Source organism: Crassostrea angulata, chromosome 6 (assembly GCF_025612915.1).
Source record: "Crassostrea angulata isolate pt1a10 chromosome 6, ASM2561291v2, whole genome shotgun sequence".
NCBI lineage: Eukaryota > Metazoa > Mollusca > Bivalvia > Ostreida > Ostreidae > Magallana > Magallana angulata.
This window is the reverse complement of record NC_069116.1, coordinates 23,154,673-23,175,661: the sequence shown is the minus strand read 5'-3', so window position 1 is coordinate 23,175,661 and position 20,989 is coordinate 23,154,673. Positions and strand designations below refer to the sequence as shown.

The window sequence follows — 20,989 nt, the reverse complement described above, 5'->3', positions numbered from 1 at the left end:
ATGCAATTTCAAGTGAGTTTAAGTCTCAATCTCTCAATAAATCCATAAAAAGGCAAAGGAATATTATATTGACCAATATTGAATATAGTACAGTGCAAATCCTCTTAAACCACTAAATATAATTCATGAAACTTTGTAGCTGATAGATATACATTTTTACAGGGAGTATTGGAGAAATGATTTTTGGGGAGTTTTTATAAATGATAAAAAATATAGAAGGTACTTCCTTCGGAGATGTTACTTGTTCAAGGTAACCTATGGCTTTAATTTGATAAATGCAGCTAAAAAAATATGCTACTCTCTGATACAAAGAAGCAGTACTGTAAAGCAGGATATTTCTTATTGTGTCTATGGTAAAGCTTGCTAACATGCCCCAAATTCGTAAAATGTCGTATATTATCTAACTATTAAACACATTACATATATATGTGTACATACTTCCTATACAGATTATAAGAAATTTACGAAATGTTTCAAGAATAATACTGTTGAGATCGCTTTGCCTATATATAAAACAGTTAAAACACTCATAGGCCAAATAGCTCACCTGATCAACTTTGATCCAAATAGGGAACTAGCTCTACCTATATGTATATACCAAATATATTGGAATGTGTGTCGTTGTCTTTATTCAAACAAGCATGAACCTTTATTTATCATCTCTTTCTCTAATAATTTCACATATTCTTCCCGAACTCTTTTAGAAAAAAAATATTTCTATATGTAATATTTTTGTAATTTAACCCACTGATTTGTGGTCCCTATTTTTACCCTGCAACCTTCCCTTAGTCGTGGGCTGAAAAAAACTTGAAACATCATCATTCTAACTGCCAAAACAATTCCCTTAATTATAGCCTCAACGAAAATCAGAAGAAAACCCGATCAAACCCTACTTCGATGTGGCCCCTCTCTGAATTTAGTATGCCGGCTTTCTTCTTTATTAGTTATAGAAAAATATTGCATCCATTTTACTGCGGGTTTTTTTTTTGACGGTATATACTTGGGTGGTCTCTTTCTGTATATACACTAGACAAAAGTGCTAACGCACCATTTAAAATAAAATAATATTTACATCCTTAAATTTTTAAAAGATGTTTTTAATGTTTAAATAGGTCACCTTAATTATAAGTAAGACATTTAAATGCAAAAACGGATAAATGGATGCAATGTTAACCGAAGAGTAACTGTTCTTTAGAAATGCTCAAATCGTGCTCACACTTCTTTTGGAAAGATAAATCTTTATTTTCTTTTTTGTGATCTTATAATTGATGCATGCATTACTACAACCTCACAAAAACCCGACGGGGTATAGCGCGTTTGACCACAAAAGAGCGTGGCAGGGCAGTTGGTATGGTCTCTGCAGGATGCTCCTATAGTGAGGTTAGAAAAAATGTTAATAATATAACGATTACCGGTGATATTGGCTAAAACATGACGCAGCATGCTTATCAAATAAAAACAATGTCGTTTTAGGTAGCCACAGTGTTTAAAATGCACCACATGTCAATTGCAAGGTTGTACCGGAAATTTGTACAAACCGGAAGAGACATAGCAAGAATTCCAAAGTGCCGCGTAAATACTAGGCGACAAGACATACACATCGCATTTATCCGAGGAAATGGAACCCACACCTGATATTGATATGTGAATCACATAATGGGGGTACCAATATCTCATAAACAGTACTCAAAGCAACTGGTCAATAAGTTTGCAAAAAATGAAAGTTTATTTTCTGTATCATAATAAACTGTTAAGATAATATACTAATCAATCTTTGTTGCGTTCAGATAAAAAACAATCAAAGAAATAGTAAGTGATGCGTTAGCAATTTTGCCTAGTGTACGTATATACTGTATATACGTGCAGGATTGTATATTGATAATCTACTTACAGTGTACTAAACTGCGATACTTTAACAATTTCCATATCAATTGTAAAATAATTTCCAATTTATTTATATGTTCAACTATTACTTCATAATGAGCCCCTTCCTAAACTGTAGGGAAAATAAAGCTTTAATCAATCATCTACGATTTTTCAGTAGGGAATGCATGCTCAGCGTATACGCACATTTATTTCAAACATTACAGTTGTCAATTCCTTTTGAATTACAATACAAGTCCATTTACGTGTATATGAGAGATTAACAGAAAAATGTGACGGTTTGATAAAAAATAGTTATTGAACATGCGACGCGTTTAATTGTGCATATTTAAATTCTAAATTTTTTTTTTTAACAACGCAGCGCCTTTTGTCATCAATATTAAATGTCGTGGAGACACCAAACTGATTGCTCGTTTTCCCTTTCTAACATACATATATGCACACACCTTCTCGTATCTACTTGGGTGATTGAGCTTTTACAATCCAAGCGCACACAGACATTTAAAACTCTATGTGCCTCGCAAGGCTACCGAAGTATTCCAACGTGTGTTGTTTTTGGAATGAGTTCAATAAAATTAAATCCGTAAAGACCAATTTTATTATAGTCCCCATTCGCGCATATGCGTGTGTCACTAGTCATGCAGCAGTAATGGAGTCGTTATGAACCTTGTTTGTAAACCATGGCTCAGCGCGTCGTGAAAAACGTTGAGAACGACTACCTGATCTGTAGCATTTGTCTAGGTCGTTACGAGAATCCAAAACTACTGCCATGTGGACATACTTTTTGTCGCCAGTGCTTGAACGACCATATCACGCTAACGGTAACTGATCGAGCAGCAGAAGGGTTCAACTGTCCAAACGACCGTTCTCTTGTGAAGCGACCCAAAGTAGGTCTCCATCCCAGGCAATGGGCGGATGCATACCCCACGGACACATTTCTCATCAGTCTTGTGAAAGCTGTAGTCTCGCATGAAGAAGGAGGAACACCGCCAGACGGTTCAGATACTGTTAAAGGATCTTCATCGAACAACGCGCAGACGACAAATACTGAAAACGCGGGAACTGTCAATGGACCTCGTTGTGATAAGCATCCGGATCGGTCGCTTGAGTTTTTCTGTCTTGGATGTAGTATTTCGATTTGTCCGTTTTGTGCAGTAAGAGAACACAGGAAAAGGACATGTGAATGCGTGTCCTTGGCTGACGCCATGGAAAGACAGAGACCCAGAATCCAAGCGTTGAAAAGAAGATTTGAATCTCAAATTCAAAAAATACGAAGAATGAACAGTGGAGAAGGGATTTTAAGTGGAACGTTCGCCACCAGCAAAGAAAGAGCATTGAATACCCTAAATGACATAGAAGGGAAGCTAGGCACATTCTTCCAGGTGATTCTTCAACAAGTGGAAATTCTTCGCCAACAAGTCAACGAAGCTACAGTTAATTACGCTGGTGAAAACCAGCAGCTTAATGCTGTTCTCGCAAATATTGAATCTACAAAACTTTCCTTTGAAAACATGTGCAATATTAATCACAATGCTGATGTCCTAAATATTCTTCCGAGGATGGAAACACAAGCAGATGAATTTGATACTGCCATGCAAGCTGCCATCCAGACTGCAGGAATGCAACTTGATGTTGTCACCAATACTGCCTTTGACAGTTTCATTAGAAACCCTCCTCAAGTCGGTACAATCAAAATATCTCGAGGAGGAGGAGGTAGGAACAACACACGGAGACCGGCGAACCGGCGAGAACAGTCTCGGTCCAATCAGTTCAGTGGAAGTCAAGCTCAGGAATACCAACGGCAAACCTCCACTGGAGCAGTGCGACCGACACAAACACCAAGACCACTCAGGGAACCTAGACAAACCAGGACGCTGAGCAAAGTAAACGTCAAAGCGGCGACAGAGGGGGTGTCTTCCTGGCATATGACTGGAGTCGTGTTTGTCGGAACCAGCATTGTTGCGACAGATCGCGTTAACCAGATGATTCGGCAAGTCTCTATCTCATCACACGCGCTCAATCTTACATTACCTATAGAGAGTCCTGTCTCGATCTGCAATGCTTCGGTTCCTACAGAGGTTGCTGTAACTCAGCCGGAGAAGAGAACGATTTCGATAATTTCGACTGAAAGAGGATTGAATGTCAAAGGGATCGTGCGCACGAACAAAGCTTACGAAGGGATTGCTCAAATGCCAAGTGGAGACTTTGTGGTATCTTGCACCCAGGGCAGGATGTCCATTGATATCATTGATAGAGGGGGTCACGTGCTTAAGTCGATCGAACGTTCCCACGCTTTCCGGTGTCCGCGCTTCTTGAGTGTCACTTCCACCGGAAGTGTGGTTGTCAGCGACAAAGAACAGAAGCATGTCGTCTGTGTTAACTTTTCGACAAGCCAGTTGGAGTGGACCTACTCTACTCCATGTTCACCTTGGGGCTTAGCGTGTGATCAGAACGGAAAAATATTCGTATGTCTAGATAACAACTCGGTTCAGGTTATTTCCGAGGAGGGTCAGCTACTGCAAGACAAGTTTATTTCCGAGAGGGATGGCATCAAGACGCCATATGCAATTTGTGCCCGACAAGGACAAATCGCAATGACTGAATTTGGACCGAGTTTGTTTGTTCCAAACAGTGCTTTTGTATTTATTGCAAAATTCAACAATTAATGTACACACTTACAAGCAAAATTCGATTTATTACCTATCAGTATTATACAGACAATGCAACTTTTAAGAATGTAATTTGCGTTTACATCTTATTATTTAAATAACTGATTGAAATCGTTATTATTTTATGATGCCGTATAAGACTGTTAACATCGGCATATAGGCCTACCGGTATTTCAACATATATATAATTTAGCCTATTTTGCTCTCCTGAAAATTGCTTGAATGTATAAAGGGGAGGATTTAAAAATGCGGTGTGATGAAAGCAATCGGCATTGGTTTTTGCATTAGAAAGCAGCATTCGCTCATTTTAAGCACACAATTCCGCTAATTGTGTAAAGCGTTAATTTCGTTAAGGAAGGAGTCTTCTCGTTATTAGACATACTTCTTATATTAAGAAATTCATGAAATGTTCAGACGGTCAAACATATCATATAAGCTAATGATTTTAACAGTTAAATCAAATTTGACCCTCTTGTTTTCACATAAAGGTCAGGTCAAGGTCACTATCATTTCCCTCAACTTAAAGGATGATAAAAAAATGTAGTTATTTGCAGTTATGTAGACACCTGTTTAAGATATGAAGTTTCAATTTTTCAATGCAGTGATAGTTAGAATGTTTATCAGCTTATACTACTAACTTGGAATAAATATTTAAACTTAAATTGATATTGCATAGCCCGCATTTCCTCTAATTTTCTTAAATTTTGAAGATATTTGGATTATTATTTTTTATGCTTCCAATTTTAAAATATTTCTGATTATCACATATTATGAAGACTTCATATAAAGATATAAATTGACAAAAAGCTAACATATTGACCACATAATAAGAGAGGAAATCCGATTTTAGGGATTTTTTTCACATCAACCTATTTATAGAATAAGCGCTTAAAAGCTAATAAAAATTTGATTGGCAAATTATGTTTAAAAAACATATTCTGAAACCCAAGTATCGTTATCATAAGTTCACATTAGTTGGAAAAAATCCAACAATGTTATTGTTTAAAAAAAAATGCTAATTAGACTCATGAAACTATACTTCAATTCTGAATTGCAAAAACGTGATATTTTCCTACGCCAACACTCCGCCTATAATATATGGTCCTTGTTAGATTCTTAACTTTGATTACTATTTCTATATGCCAAGTTGTATGATAGTAAAAAAAAAAAAGAAAATTGTGATATTTTAATTTCCTTTCATCTTGATTTAATTTACATTTAATCAAATATACCTTTGAAAAGTCGAAAACCAGAAAAGGCTCCTTCCTTAACATTCATTTGAAACTTGCATGGTCCTCGTGTAGGTAAAGTTACAATGCATGGATCAGAAAAGCATTGTTCGTCATATTGAATTCGATACCGACTATTAGAGTAGGTCATTCTGTAACAATGTTCTTAACATGTTAAAATACATTTTTGGTACCAAAGAAGATGGGGGAATAAGATAGCGCAACTGCCCATTTGGTTTAGTCGTAAAGTAAAATTTCAAATTAACATTTTTTCAATTAAATATATTTGATATGTTATAATACAAGTTTACCAAAAGGTAATTTCCGACTGTATTCAGTTTGTAATGTTTCAAAAAACGATAAGAAAAAAATAAATCCTTAAGTTTTGGTGGTATCTAATCCATAAACTAAAACCCATAGTTCTATAAAGTTACCTAATATATCTGGTGCTCTACCCACTGAGCCATTTCATTCACAACAGAGTGCGTTGTTTAAATGCTATAATATGAGACGTTGGTCACGAATTTACGGACTTGTATTATTTTACTAAAACGTTAAATTGTTTGGCTACAAATAAGATTGGCTACAAAATGACATTTTTAAAGTATAGTGGGTAATCACTCCACATTTTTGTTGAATAAAATCGGTTTAAATTTCATTAAACCGCATTTAGACTATGACAAAAATATGGAGCTCAGACCCACTTTATGAAAGAAAAGGCATTGAAGTTATAAAAATTACACTATTTGGAGGTTTTGACATGCATACGCCAGTTTTAATCAACCGATTGCAATTATTTAAAATATTTAAAGGTTACAAACCGATGTTACGTTAAATATACATTGTTTTTAATTAATTTTTTAAAAAGTATCAGATTTAATGATATTTTAATTCTGCAGTATCTATTCATTCCTCACATGGGCATTTTACACGCCTTGTTCACTCATCTTCTTTATTACCCTTTCCCATGATTATTAAAATATTTGTGTGTGTGTGTGTGTGTTTTATTTTAAATAATTCAATGGTGTCCGATGAACAATTAAAAATATATAAACAATCTTAATCATGAAAAATAAAACCAAAAAGCTTTTTTTTTTTCAACAGAGTACTTATAAATTAGTCGTTTGACATCGGTATGACAGGTCATGTGACGTCAACGTGACGACGTGTTGTGCGAAGATTCAAGTTGTGTTTGCGTGACAGTGTGTGGGTTTTTGAGCGCCCTGTTGAGATTTTTATTGCTGACCTTTTATTGAGCTTTTGGTCTTATCCGGACGCAATATGAAAACGAAAAGCAGGCACGTAGCATCGGGGGGGGGGGGGGGGGGGACTAATTTTGTTAAATTTACATATTAAAAAAAATTGAATTATCATGGAGTTGCCCCCCTCCCCCCTTTTGGGAGTATGTAAAAAATTGATATGAAATTCATAAATAAGGAAATTAGGAGTGAAATTGAAGTTATATTGAAGTTGTAGATATACTACGCCACACCCCCCCCCCCCCTTTTATTAGTGCGTATTTAATCTCTGACAAATAAAGTACCCCATCTCCACAAACACCTTACCAAAGGGGCCTGAATCACTTATTAAATATGAATCATTGCTTATCCTAACCATGCATGCACTTACTATGTTTTGAATTCAATTTACAAATTGGCATGATTTTAGGAAAACATTTATTGTTACATCATTCAACATAGGATCCCTGTTCAGACGTTTGCTATTCAAGTGGCCTGGGCTTTATTTAGGACATTTTTTAAAAATCTTAATAATGTTCTAATTAATACTAATAGGAAACCTACAGAAGAATTGGTATTTGAATTGTAATAAGCTGGATTTATTGGTCATTGTTGGTTTAACGAGGCTGGGTCTAATTAGTTCTGCCCTAGATTTTTAATGAAATTTTTTACCTGAATTTCTACTGATATAATTATTATTTTAAGATTAAAAAAGAAGACATTTATCACACCGTTTGTTTAGGGGGTCATCTCAAAGTTTGTTAATCTTTAACATAGGACCCTATGGGATTTCGCTTGAAATGTATCAATTTTGCACATTTTTTTAAACTTCTGCCCTAGGGATTTCTTTTTCTGTTCTACATATTAAAGTTACTGCTAAAAGGCATCAAATGGTCAAATAAAAAAACCCTTTTACCTCCTGGTTTGTTCCAGGGGTCTTATCAAAGTTGATTTTTGTATGCTCAATTTCCCAGATTTGTCAGATAATGGCCATTTTTTAATTGACAAACGCGGAAAAGGTGATCTTTATAGTATTACTAAGGCATTCAGACATATTTAGGTAATAAAAAAATATATAACATCACATATTAAGGGTCGTTAATATAAATTACATGGTTACTGTCTTGAAATATATGAATTAAGCTATATTTAGGCGGGTTAAGAAAACGTGACAGAGGGTTAGGCCTGCTGAACCCTCTTCACGTTTTCGACCCGAGCCCAAATATAGTTTATACTTCGAGACAGTTATGTTTATTCCACAATATAACATTTATTTTACATATTAAACGAGCCATTTTCAACAAATTTCGCTGAATATCTGCAGATGAAACTATTGCGCCATGGCGTCAACCAAGCAAAAAGATGACGTCACAATACAAATGAAACGCTGCGCGAAAGCGTGCGTACTCGTTCTGTACTCGGCCTCGTTAAAAGCTATTGTTATGATAAAGGCTAGAAACAGCCAATAACATAACCTCTAGAAAAGGACTTTACCAGGTTCATCTCTGTAAATATGTTTCAAAGCAATTAATATGGACATATTTTGCATGAAATTGATAAGATACACACAGGAAGAACAACAAATCAAGATAATTGTATATACATTGTTTTTGTAATATTTTGTATTTTACAAACAATAAACCATTGTCGGCATCTTCTTCATCTTTTATTATTATAAAAACAAAGAAGATATACATGGTTCTAAAAACTGTTTGAGCCAGTTATAGTGTCCAAAATTAACAAAACATACATCTGTATCTTTATGACAATCATAATAATGATTTTAGATTATAAAATGTACAGCAACAGCATCACAACCTTATTCAGGCCCTTCTGGCAAGCATATCCAAATTTCTAATGTAATCCTGAATTACAAACTAATGACATAAAATATATGGTCCTCCAACACGAATGGTCCCCATCAGACTTTTGAATTTTTTTAATCACTAGCACCATCCTACTGTTGCCTTTGTCAGATCCTATTTCCAGGGTCTCTTCAACGTGGTTCTTAAACAGATTTCATTTTAATCAAGTTTTCTAGTCTTTCCTGAGTTTTGTTCTCGGCTTCTTTGGTGAAACCTCTGCACGTTCACTTTCATTTTTCCCCAGTAGTTCTTGAACAAACTTAAACTTGGACAAAAACAATTTCCACACTAGGTACCATCCTGAAAATATACCACAAAAGATAGATGAATAATGAAACCTAATTAAGTGTTCTCTTTTTTCTGTTCTGACAGCAGTAACCAATTATTGAGAACATATATGACAATGTGTAAAAAAAATTTATAGGATAGTCACTATATTATATGATATGCTATATATATGTCGCAGAAAGCTGAGCGGATAAGATGCCCCTGATGACAGATTGTGACAACAGGGCCCGTGACAACATGACTTACTACATTTGTAGGATTTGTATGTAAATCAGGTATCATACATATAGTACCTAAGCAAATGTGTACATATAAACTATAGTATACGGTAGTTTAACTTTGTACATAATATGTAGGTCCTTGAATTTGCAATATAACGTTACTGACTTGATTGTCTTGCATGTGCTACTTTGCCCAATTTTAGGGTGGCATTGCTTCTAGAGATTATACATGATATCTCATTAAGAAATACTACAGACTTACCACAGGCTATGAAAAGAATAACCGCAACTAAAGCAACAACGATAATAAAAAATGTCAGAAAAACTTCAAATATATCAGCCATGTATCAATGAGTATCAGCTGATAGCAGACATCCGGAAGTGGAATATGCAATTTTGTCATTTTTCTGCATGCTTTATTTTAAGTTTTATTTTTTGTTAGATGTGTTAACAAATGTACATATCATTTAAAATATATGTCTTAATTAATTTGTTTTAATAAAAACATTTTTCAAAATAATTGAGTGCGAAACTGTAACCGAAAACAATATTATCATCATGGCGCTTGCCGATGTCTGTGGCTTGAAAACAAACCAGTTAAAAAATAGTTTTCTTAGTGATTTTGGAGGGTCATCTACACATTTGTTAGACGATGCCTTAACTTCAACAACTAACTTCACAGTCCCTTACGGCATAGATGTAAGAAAACGAAGACATGCCTTAATATTTTGAGCAGACTCATAAAGTATTTCGAATTTCCTCGTTAATTGTAAGTAAAGTTGGAAAATATCTTGATAGTTTACCTTATAACATCATATATTTTAGCCGGTTGAGAGTCTAAAGGAATTTACAAATCCTAAAAGTGATGTCAAGATCCACTTTGACCATGGAACCACAACCCTGGCCTTCAAATTTCAACATGGTGTCATTGTTGCTGTTGATTCAAGAGCCACTGCAGGACCTTCTATTGGTTAGAACCAAATATAGTCTTAATATTTTTTTCTTTAATTGTCTTAAAATCAAATATGAAATTGCTAGTATTTATGTTTAAGATTTTTTGGATTATTTATCTTAGTACTGTAAAGTTGCCAATTCAGGGTCACGTCAGACTGTTTCGTTGATATTTTGCAAAATTGTTCAATTTATATTTTATACTATGTATAAGGGTTGTTAGAAGAGTTCGCGGGCAAAGTGATTTATACCTGTGTTGGATATGATATCAAATATTGGCTATTCTATCCCATTTTGGGTCAACCAGAAGAGCAAAGCTCACAGTAAACAAGTTAATGAGCAAGTTAATAAGGAGATTTGATGTGATTGGGTTGTAATAGTCTGTTTAAGGTACATGCAAAACATTCCAAATGGGATATGAATTTACACTGTAATAAATAAAAAATGTTTATTTGTCAAAAATTAAGTCAATTGGCATTTAAAGAAGGATCATTTATTTCTGTAACTTTACTTTGTGAGTAATTGATCCCTCAGTAGATCCAAAACTTCTTATGGATCAATCTTTACAAACTGTAGGCTTATAAAAAAAAACCTTGTGTAATAAAAGCTGTTTATTTTTATGTATGCTTATACATAAAAAAAATTACGAAGTACAGTCAAGTACTTAAATAACAGTACATGTATCTGCATGAACATACTATGTTCCAGATACTGTTAAAGCTATTATAACTCAACTGGGTTCCCAATCTGAACAATTTACGCTTGGAAGCCATGAACAAAATTGATTCAAATTTTCATAACAAACAGTGTACACTTCTCAGTACACCATATCATGACAAAAGTAAAATTTCTCTGATATATAGTTTCATTAATCTCTAATGCAGTAATTGTATCAGAATATTGAGTATGTAACTTTTGAATATACAGAGTCCCAGACAGTTAAAAAGGTGATTGAAATCAACCCGTATTTACTTGGAACTATGGCCGGTGGAGCTGCAGATTGTGCCTACTGGGAGAGGGTACTAGCGAGGCAATGTCGGTAAGTAGAGGAATCTCTGTGTATAGCTAGGATGTCTGTTTTATTAGCTAAATGTAGCATATCATTAGATTAAATAATAATTCAAAATGGCATCTGTGATGAACCTTGTTATTACATTAAGAGATGAATATTAAAAGAAATATTTTCACCCTTGGGTGCCCATGAATTGTAGAAAACAATAATGTTGTTTAATATTGCTACTTTGTAGGATATATGAATTAAGGAACAAGGAGAGGATATCGGTTGCTGCAGCATCGAAACTATTGGCAAATATTGTATACAACTACAAAGGAATGGGACTTTCCATGGCAAGTTCTTCAAAAATTCTAAATTTTCATCTGTAATACAATATATACCTTGCCTGAACAAAAAAATCTTGTGAACATTGATTATTCTAATTAATTGTCGGATGAGCGCATTTAAAAATCATTTGGAAAACTTGAAACACATCTAACTGAAATTAAGTCGTGTAATTTGATTTATAATATTCTTAATGAAATAAAAACAAGTTGGGATATTTGATATACATTTGAAGGAAATTAAATCTTAAACATGCCATTTATCCGATATTACAAAAAAAAAATTCAGAACTATACAAATTCATTACAATAACTTTTGCTGGTAAATTTTGTGGTGGCTATAATTATATTTTTCAGTTATTGACCAACAAAGCCAATTGAAATCTAATGAACTAAGATAACATGTGACTTTTCACGTCCTTTGTACATTGTAAATGCTAGTACATGTATATGTATTTCATTTTACTAAAAACTTCACAAGTGCTCTTTTTCTTAAATTCAAAATTAATTAGATAATTTTTATTGTTTCATTGCAGGGAACTATGATTTGTGGATGGGACAAAAGGGTAAGATATACTGAATCAGTCTATGCATACAACACATGATTATTTTAAGTATTATAAAGAAAGGGCCATTTTTAATGCCTAATCAATGAGTTATGCTTTTATATTGAGAATAAACAACTTATAGAAACTCTTCATATACTACATGTAATTAAAATACATTTCAGTCATTCATCTTATTTTGTTTCACTAGGGACCTGGTCTGTACTATGTTGACAGTGACGGAGAACGAATGTCTAACAACATATACTCTGTGGGTTCTGGGTCAGTCTATGCCTACGGTGTTTTAGACAGCGGCTACCGATACGACCTTTCTGTGGAGGAAGCTATTGACCTTGGAAGGAGGTCGATCTACCATGCCACACACAGGGACGCATACAGTGGTGGTGTAGTCAACTGTAAGTGTAATTTAGTGTATTGCAAAAATTACAATACAAGTGTTATAATGATTGTAATAAAAAGTTAGTACATGCATATTTGAAAATGTGATAATATCTTGTAGTGTACCACATGAAGGAAAGTGGTTGGGAATTCATCTCACAGACCGATGTATTTGATCTCCATTATCAGTATAAGGCCGAGAAGGAGAAGAAATGAGAACTGATCATCTCTGTGTAAAAGTGCTATCAGAACAATACATCATCATGTTCCTGCAATGTTGTCATTTGTTGGTAATAATATGTAAATAAAAATTTTGTCCATTGAACATCAGATTTGTTTTATATTGTTTGATTGGTGTTGTATTAGGAAACCAAACATCTACATGTAGTCTTGCAAATGCTTAGTGAATGATGAACAACTCATTCTTCTTTTTCTAAATTTCATAAAAATAAATCCTTACTTGGGAAAAAAAAATTGTTATAAAATAAGGAAAATTTTATTATGATTGCATGAATTGGTAAAGTTCACCTGATTAGAGAGATATCTGTCAAAAAATCCAAAATTGAAATATGGAATGAGCTGTTTATTTAATAATGACAGTTAAACAATGTTGCCAACAGCTAGCATTTGCAAATCTTGCATGATACCATCAGTGATAGGGTTTTTAGAAATTCACAAATTACGTAAAGAAACATTGTTTAAACACCTTGCATCAAACTATGAACTTTTGTTGGTTAAATTATCCTATTACATGTATTATAAAATATTAAGAGTTTTCTTGTATTTTAGATTCTAAGGACAAAAAAAATCATTCTTATTTATAAGTTTCTTGTGATGTTAACTGAAAATTATTTGAGTCCAAATTATAATTAAGAACAAATATTTTTCAGATGCAAATCATGTTGATCAAGTTTGAGAAGTAATCCAAATAAGAGATAAAATTTAGAATATATATACACAGCAGTTGAAAGACATATTTTGGTTGAAATGGGGCTGTGCAATGTACAGGAGAGATTTTCAAGACAAATCTAAATCTGAACACAACTTGTATGAGGTGCTTTCGGCCATAATTTTCTTTCCTCTCCCCTTCCTCTTCAACCCCTCTGTAAGCCTCTGACCACTTAACAGTTCAAAATATTTAGCTATAGGGGTCTCGCCTGTGTGGATGTACATGTACATCCTACATCACTGTGTTACTTGGTCACACTGAAATTATCAAATTATTTGCCATATTTCAAGTTTGCAATCAGGTGTAACAAAATTGAAGAGTCTGTATACCCATATAGTGTTGCCTATTTATGACTTGTGTTTAGCTTTAAAAAAAGCCACATTTGGTTCCCTTTTGTTACTGCAAACCTTTTTCCATCTAGAGTTTGGTATACAAAAAATCTATCAAAAAAAAAATTCAAACAGACCATATTCCAAGTAAAGTTTAATGCCTCTTTAAATAATTTGTCAAAGATCCTTTAAAAAAATAATAGGTGAGTAACAAACTACATGTACATGTGTTTAAAGGCCTTCTGATCTCATTCTTTAACAAAAAGAATGACTTGTATGTTTCAAGTAAAACATTATTGATTTTATGGAATAAAAAATTACAAGTAGATATCAAGTGTATAATGTGATCAGGTACAGTTCATCAATAATCAATTCCCGGGGAATATCTTGTTCCCGGATCTTGCCATGGGTATGATTTCCTGTCGGAGTTCCATAGGAAGGTGCTTCTCAACTAGGTGTGTTAGTGACGTTGTGTTAGTTATGATTTTTTGCCTGTAAAAAAAAAATGAAAATGATGTAGAGGGCAACAATAAGACATGTATATATGCTAGAGACAACCTACAAGCATATGTACAGGTATATTCTAAAACATTGCAAAATTTATAACAAACTTCCTTTTTCCCTTCACACACAAGACTTGCTGCTTTATTTATAAGTATTTTTCACAAATTGAACAAAAAAAGTTAATGTAATAATAAAATGATTCCCTGCACTTCAACCACAACTGGTCTACTCATACATTAAGAATAAAATGAAGATTAAAAGGATGAATACAGGTACACTGTACCTCTTAAGGAGTAGTTCAGCATCTCTCTCATCAATAGTCTTCCTTCCGGCATGGTGGGCAAAGGCCTCCAAATCCTGGGCAACTCGATCAAAATATTCATCAGTTCTACAAGCAAATTTCATGATAAGGAATACTTTTTCCAAAGAAACATTTACATATGAAATGAGACCCTCGGCTACAATTATAGTGAAGTAGTATGTAATACTTAATACATACAGGGTGTTCCAGAATATCTGATACCATTTGAAATGCATATAAATTAAATAGTGTTTGGCCAACACTTGTGAATTGTGACTCAAATAAATGTTAAATAGTTTAATCTTTCCCCACAAAAAAGTTTTTGAGAAAAATATATTTTTTATTGAATTATGATGTTACAAAAATGCATCATATTTCTTTAATTAAATTGAATTTCATTCAAAATGAATCCGACAAGAAAGCAGGCATCTCCCATTTTAAAAATGTATTTTTTAAACACAGACCCCAGATTTACTTTTACAATATATGAAATGAGATTACCCTGGAGAATCTTTTGTTCCAAAACTTGTATAGGTTTTCTGTTTAAGTAAAATACACATAGAAGAAGAGAGTGAAAGAAGAAAACCTATCTCTTAATGATCATAATTTTTCATCCCATTCTTATAAAATCAATTCCCTTCTCATTCAGACAGGATATTTCACAAATAAAATCTTACATTTTAACAAGTTCAGGTAAAGTGTCCTTATCCACTCTCATCTTGCAGAAATGATTGAATGTCTGTCTGATGGTCACCGCAGGTAAAGTAAGAGACTGTACTTTTACTCTTGGTTTCTTTGTGGCTTTTGATCTGTGAAAAAAATTATATAAATGAAAATAAACTAGTACATGCATTCTTACAAATACCAGGTAATAGTTTTAAACTTCCAAAATTGAAATCCAACTTGTAGCAAGGAACACAACCCTATTTACAAGCACCAATAGGTGCCTATATCAAATATGCTATAGTGTGGTATGGGACACCTGTAGATATAAATGTGGATAAAAGTGCATCATAATCAAAAGACTTTCACTGGTTCAAAATTTTAAAATACATGTACATGTATTACAATATTTGACCAAAAAATATGTTTTAATTCTTTTTGATAAAGTAAAAATTGTAAAAAACCCCAGCGGATTCATGACTTGTTTCAACGATCTTACGCATTGCGCTACACTGTTGAGTAAGTTTCGGGAAAGAATGAAATTGTACTTGATTCACATGTAATTATTAAATTCCATAAGAAGTATGTCAAAATATGGATCTTACCATCTTAAAAACATTTCTTTCAATAAATAGGGGATTTCCATATCATTATAATACTGTTATTAATCTAACTATAAAAAGAAATGTTTTTAAGGTCAATAGCCTGTGGTACTGGTATATTACTATAGGTATTACAAACTGTATTTTGAGTTACTGTATGTGTACTTGGTTCTTATTCAAATACACCGGTGTACCATTTTCTGTTATAAAACAGAACTGACACATCAAAATATCAAAAAAAATAAAAACTCATTCTGTTCTGTTAAAAGCTTAAGGTCCTGTTTCTTGGTCCAGTACTTCTTTGTTCATAGGTAAACATGTCACTGTACCTGTTTGTTTGTTTGTCTTTCACCGGCTGAGTGACCAGGGGCTGAGGGACAGGTGTATCTGAGGGGGTGGGGACGTGGAGTCTTGGTGGCCCTAGATGGGGTGTTTTCAGTCTGTACTGTTCAGTTCTGTCCAAATCCTTAAAGAAATTTAAATAAAGTACATGTACTTAGTTAAGTCATTTATCCACATGTATGATCAAAATAAGTATGATGCTTATTTGCACTGTTTTACTTCAAATAATAGTAAGCTTGAATGCATAACAGTTGTTGTCATAAACATTAATATCATGGTACTTCCTTACATCTTGATAAAAAGTTTTTTCTTGTCTTTCAATCATGGACACATCTGAAAAAAATAAAATATCAATAAAGACCTTAACAAGAGAAAAGCTGTCAATGTGACAGCAAACCTGGTTTTCTTTTGTGTGAGCAGTATCCATAATCCATTTGTCAACCGTGAATTGACAAACACTACCTATCCATAGAAATGGGGTACCGGTACTCTATATGCAACACTTTGCCAAAAAATGAATAAGTTCAACAGCTGAAATTTTTTTCATAAATCATCAGAAATCAAAATCCTAGCAATATGCACACCTCTGATATATGTCCAATTGATCTGCAAATGAACAACTTCCTATCTAGAAAACTGTAGGAGGAGTTATCTGTACAATAGGGGTACCCTTTTGGCAGCCGCCCGCCCACAATTTTCAACATTTCAATAACCAGATTTTTCCATTGGAAAACCCAATTAATAAAAATAAACATATATTTATGTTTAATATTGGACACCCTCTACCCAATAATTTAACCAAAACTCAAATTGTGGTACCTCTCAGATCCTCCGGGTATTTGTTTACTCAAGGTGAATGTTATTAAAGACTCATCGTAGTGATGAAGTAAATTAATTTGTTAGTGTATACTTCATCATAAATAAAAACAGTGTATTCTTCATGATCATCTTTACTAATGTATTGAAATTCCACAAAAATTAACGCTCAATCTTTGGTGCATATGTACCTGGCAAATTTTCATCACCAGTCAGTGTGATGTGCTGAGTTCTAGATACAGGGCTGGAATGCCTTGGCCCCAGGGCTGTTCGCTCAAATGCAGGGGTCATGACTGTATCCCTTCCAGGCATCCCATGCATGGGACCTTCATTGTCTCCTGTCTTGCTCCCACTTGGCATTGTTCGATCCACAATATTTTGTGTTTGAGAAGCTGCTAATCTTCTTGCATTTCTTTGTGATATTGGTGTCACATTTATCCTAGATGGACTTTTCATTTCCGTTTGTGTTGGAGTCTTCTGTGTAGATTGTTTGACCCTGTTAAAATCAACTGACCTCAAGTGTCTGTTTGGAGTTCTTGGAGTCTCGTCTTGATTAACATGTGTGTTAGGAGTTCCAATGAAGCTTTCTTCTGGGTCTTCATTCAATATTCTTCTTGACAGGGATTCAGTAGTTTCCTCTGGTGTTTTCCTACTAAAACTTGTGTTGTTTTTCCGTGGTGAATTTATCAAGTTTTCATCATTATCATTATCAGACATTCTTGCACTACTTCTTAGGATTGATAAAGATGACCTATTGGAAAATGATGCAATTTCATCGTTGTCAGGTCTAAGACTCTTTCTTTTTGGAGAGATGTTTTCCATAGCTATACTAAAATTTTCATCTGAAAATAATCAATTCTTTGCATGAACTTGCTATAAACTCTAAAATCAAGAAAAGATAAATTGAACTTCCATAGAACAAAAGCATACCATTGAAAGCAATTGGCTGGACCCTTCGAGGTGTACTTGTCAGAATCCTTGAAGGAGTTGTTACATTGGAGCTCACAGGTGTGGTCCTTTGGGGTGTAGAAAGCACAGAAGCAGATTTAGTAAAAGAAAAGTGTTGCTGCTTTTGGACTGATTTTGGTTGTGTCCTTGGTGAAGACCTTGGTGTTGTTGGTTTCACTGGGAATGACCTAGGACTATCAACTGATTTCAGCTGTTTTCTGGGGGAAGTCTTTGGAGTTATCTGTTTCACTGGAGATGGCATAATGTCACTAGTTGATTTTGGCTGTTTTTGAGGTGGAGTTCTTGGTGCTGTTTGTTCCACTTGTGATGATATAAGGCGGTGAAGTGAGTTAGACTGTTTTCGTGGTGAAGTCCTTTTAGGTGTCTGTTTCACTGGAGATGACCTAAGGCTGTAAGCCTCTTCTCCCTGTTGGGAAGTTTTTGATGAATCCTTCTCCACTGAAAAAATGAACTTTGGTTTTTCTCTTTTTCTCTTAAGATTTCTTGGCTGTGAAGCATTAGAGGTGAATGAAGATAACTCTGTAGTTGAGGACTGAATCTCCATTTGACTGGCTAATCTTGGGGATTTTCTCCTAGGCTCTCCTGAACTGTTATCCATCGCAATTTTATTTGGACTGTTTGGCAGCGTCATTGATGGTTCTAAAAATAAATAAGTGTATATAACCTTGTAAGTTTAAAAGCATATTTGCTTTAAATCTGCTCATATTTTTTGTAAATTTACAATGCACAAACCTTTTATTTTATCTACAGAATGTTTACAGTGAAACAGTTTCCATGCCATTTGCCCATGATAAAAGGTCATCAAAACTACATGTACATTAATATTTAGAATGTTTTATCTTGACTTATCTGTTAAATTCAAAGTCTGATAAACTTGTATTTGCTTACCAACAGCAAATTAAAGTCTTCTATAGTATAATAAAACATCGATTTACCTAACTATTTGGACAAAAGCTCTCAATATCAACTATTTCACATTGTGCCTTTGAGGAAATTAGTTGCCTTAAGAGGAGACAATAAACTTGCTATTGTCCTGATGAGTAAATAGCTTTAAATTATGCATTTACTTTACATGAAACAGTTATTCAAATTTCTGTAAAATGCCTTCGAAAATCAAATCTTTTCCAAAGGATGATATATTTATACTTTAGAAAATAGGTCAGTATGGTACATTATCTGATTTTGTACCTGAGTTCTGAAAATGAAATCTTTTCCGACGCACAGAATCAACCAATGACTCTCGTCTCCTTCCGGCAAATTTCCTTTTCTTAGGAGTGCTATCGTCTGTGACATTGCTTGGTAACAGAAAATCAAATAAAAACGATGATTAAACATCACAGAATTATCAAAAAGCATATTGCAGCAGGAATCATGACTAACATTCTCTAAATACTTGATGCTGTTTTAATGGATACTAGTATTCAGAAATCCTTTTTGTATAAACTACAAAACCATAGTTTAATTTGAAAATTGTCAAAATGTGCTTCTTATGATTTCATGGGATCTGTATGTTTCATTTATAGGAATCTATATTTACGGTAATAGATGCAACAAGTTCATAAAGTTTGTCACTCTGCAAAAAAATATTTACATTGGGATGTCTTCACTTCCCTGGCCTAGACTTATATCTGCTGGTGGAAGTGATCGACTAAGTCTGGTATCCACTTCTGGTGTTCTAGAGATGCGCCGTTTTCTGACTGGACGTTCCGTTTCATTGGTCTGCGCAGCATTAATCAGTCCCTGTATAAGTGTCCGTGGGGTATCTAAATCCTTCTCCATCTCTATTTGAAAAAAAAACTATCTATTTAACTTACCAGTTACAATATATGTATGTATCAATTAATTGAACTCAACTTCATATTTCCTATTCTGATACTTCTTCCTGATGAAAGCTGAATATTTGCCAAATTCATGCCAAAAGATCAATACAATTTAGTGTTACATTATGAAAAGATTATTAAATTATTGTAATTTCATGTTATAGTTCAACTATAATATACACTACTCTACAACATCAAACATAACAGATTGAAACTTCTACAAAATACATACCATTGAAGTGATACTTTCTATTGTTGGTTCTGTAATATTCAAATAAAGAAATCTATAGTGTATGTATTTTCATGTATGACTATAGTCAATATTTTAATTTCAAATATATAGAAAAGGCTAAATAAAGCATCTGTTGTATACTTAAAAGTTCTAAATATGAAATACATGTAGATAAAAAATAATTCAATAGTTATATCATTGCTTTAAGAAAAAATTACCTGGGAATGTCCTCCTCTCGCTTGCCCAGACCTATTTCTGCAGATGGAAGTGAACGACTAAGTCTGTTGTCTACTTCAGGCGTTTTTGAGACCTGCCGTTTTCTGACTGGACGTTTTGTCTCATTAGTCTGCGAAGCATTAATCAGTCCTTGTATTAGTGTCCTTGGGGTATCCTTCTCCATCTCTATTTAAATTAATACAAGATGACAATATTTTAAAAATTTTAGTTGTATTTAAATGCAAAAAATATTGTGCAAATCAATTAATTAAACCTCGGAAGTAAGATAGCTTCTTGTTATATGTTGTAAACCCGACTATTTGACCAAACAGCACTCAAAGATAAGCATAAAAATGAGTATCACTAATGTTGAAGTTAAGATTCATCACACTCCAAAGATTGAAACTTCTACATATACATGGCTGCAAAGCCTTGGCAATTGTTGTTTTTGTAAAATAAAAATGACGTTGATTTTATCTTTTTTGATAGTTTAATAAAATAGAAACATACCTAGTTTATTTCCTTTTCTCATTCCAATTTCCCGCTGACTTTATTTACAAATTTTATTTTACTTCCGGGTATTCGATTATTGATAACTTATACGTATGCATACTCTTTC

General features: G+C 33.8%; 4 protein-coding genes and 1 long non-coding RNA gene across 5 annotated transcripts in view; 2 read left to right on the top strand and 3 right to left on the bottom strand.

The window, feature by feature from the left end:
* The window catches only part of LOC128187771 (pleckstrin homology domain-containing family B member 2-like), a 167,261-nt gene that overhangs the window by 27,391 nt on the left and 118,881 nt on the right, over positions 1-20,989 (bottom strand). The gene's annotated exons all lie outside the window — the stretch shown is intronic.
* LOC128187767 (E3 ubiquitin-protein ligase TRIM56-like) lies at positions 1,828-5,470 on the top strand. Its single transcript, XM_052858336.1, has one exon. It carries the CDS (start codon positions 2,565-2,567, stop codon positions 4,548-4,550), a length of 1,986 nt encoding a protein of 661 aa, XP_052714296.1. The 5' UTR covers positions 1,828-2,564; the 3' UTR covers positions 4,551-5,470.
* Positions 8,614-9,799, bottom strand: LOC128187778 (uncharacterized). The gene is made up of 2 exons (XR_008244084.1): positions 9,657-9,799; positions 8,614-9,185 (listed from the first exon to the last, which is right to left on the bottom strand). It is a non-coding gene; the product is annotated as an uncharacterized LOC128187778 (long non-coding RNA).
* Positions 9,933-12,952, top strand: LOC128187776 (proteasome subunit beta type-5-like). The gene is made up of 7 exons (XM_052858349.1): positions 9,933-10,093; positions 10,220-10,364; positions 11,273-11,384; positions 11,593-11,692; positions 12,220-12,249; positions 12,440-12,644; positions 12,749-12,952. Exons 1-7 carry the CDS (start codon positions 9,953-9,955, stop codon positions 12,841-12,843), a joined length of 828 nt encoding a protein of 275 aa, XP_052714309.1. The 5' UTR covers positions 9,933-9,952; the 3' UTR covers positions 12,844-12,952.
* Positions 14,037-20,977, bottom strand: LOC128187766 (centromere protein T-like). Its single transcript, XM_052858334.1, has 12 exons — positions 20,881-20,977; positions 20,373-20,556; positions 20,155-20,183; positions 19,694-19,883; positions 19,291-19,397; positions 18,064-18,741; positions 17,325-17,975; positions 16,607-16,650; positions 16,305-16,441; positions 15,388-15,519; positions 14,693-14,797; positions 14,037-14,397 (listed from the first exon to the last, which is right to left on the bottom strand). Exons 1-12 carry the CDS (start codon positions 20,900-20,902, stop codon positions 14,274-14,276), a joined length of 2,403 nt encoding a protein of 800 aa, XP_052714294.1. The 5' UTR covers positions 20,903-20,977; the 3' UTR covers positions 14,037-14,273.

What these genes read in the sequence shown, in the direction of transcription:
- LOC128187776 (XM_052858349.1), top strand. Translation starts at nt 9,953, where the DNA reads ATGGCGCTTGCCGATGTCTGTGGCTTGAAAACAAACCAGTTAAAAAAT. An exon ending in CACTGCAGGACCTTCTATTG is followed by an intron (nt 10,365 to 11,272) that starts GTTAGAACCAAA and finishes TTGAATATACAG; the next exon opens with AGTCCCAGACAGTTAAAAAG. An exon ending in TTTGTGGATGGGACAAAAGG is followed by an intron (nt 12,250 to 12,439) that starts GTAAGATATACT and finishes TTGTTTCACTAG; the next exon opens with GGACCTGGTCTGTACTATGT.
- LOC128187767 (XM_052858336.1), top strand. Translation starts at nt 2,565, where the DNA reads ATGGCTCAGCGCGTCGTGAAAAACGTTGAGAACGACTACCTGATCTGT.
- LOC128187766 (XM_052858334.1), bottom strand. Translation starts at nt 20,902, where the DNA reads ATGAGAAAAGGAAATAAACTAG. An exon ending in AAAAAACTTTTTATCAAGAT is followed by an intron (nt 16,442 to 16,606) that starts GTAAGGAAGTAC and finishes AATTTCTTTAAG; the next exon opens with GATTTGGACAGAACTGAACA. An exon ending in TTACCTGAACTTGTTAAAAT is followed by an intron (nt 14,798 to 15,387) that starts GTAAGATTTTAT and finishes ATTTGCTTGTAG; the next exon opens with AACTGATGAATATTTTGATC.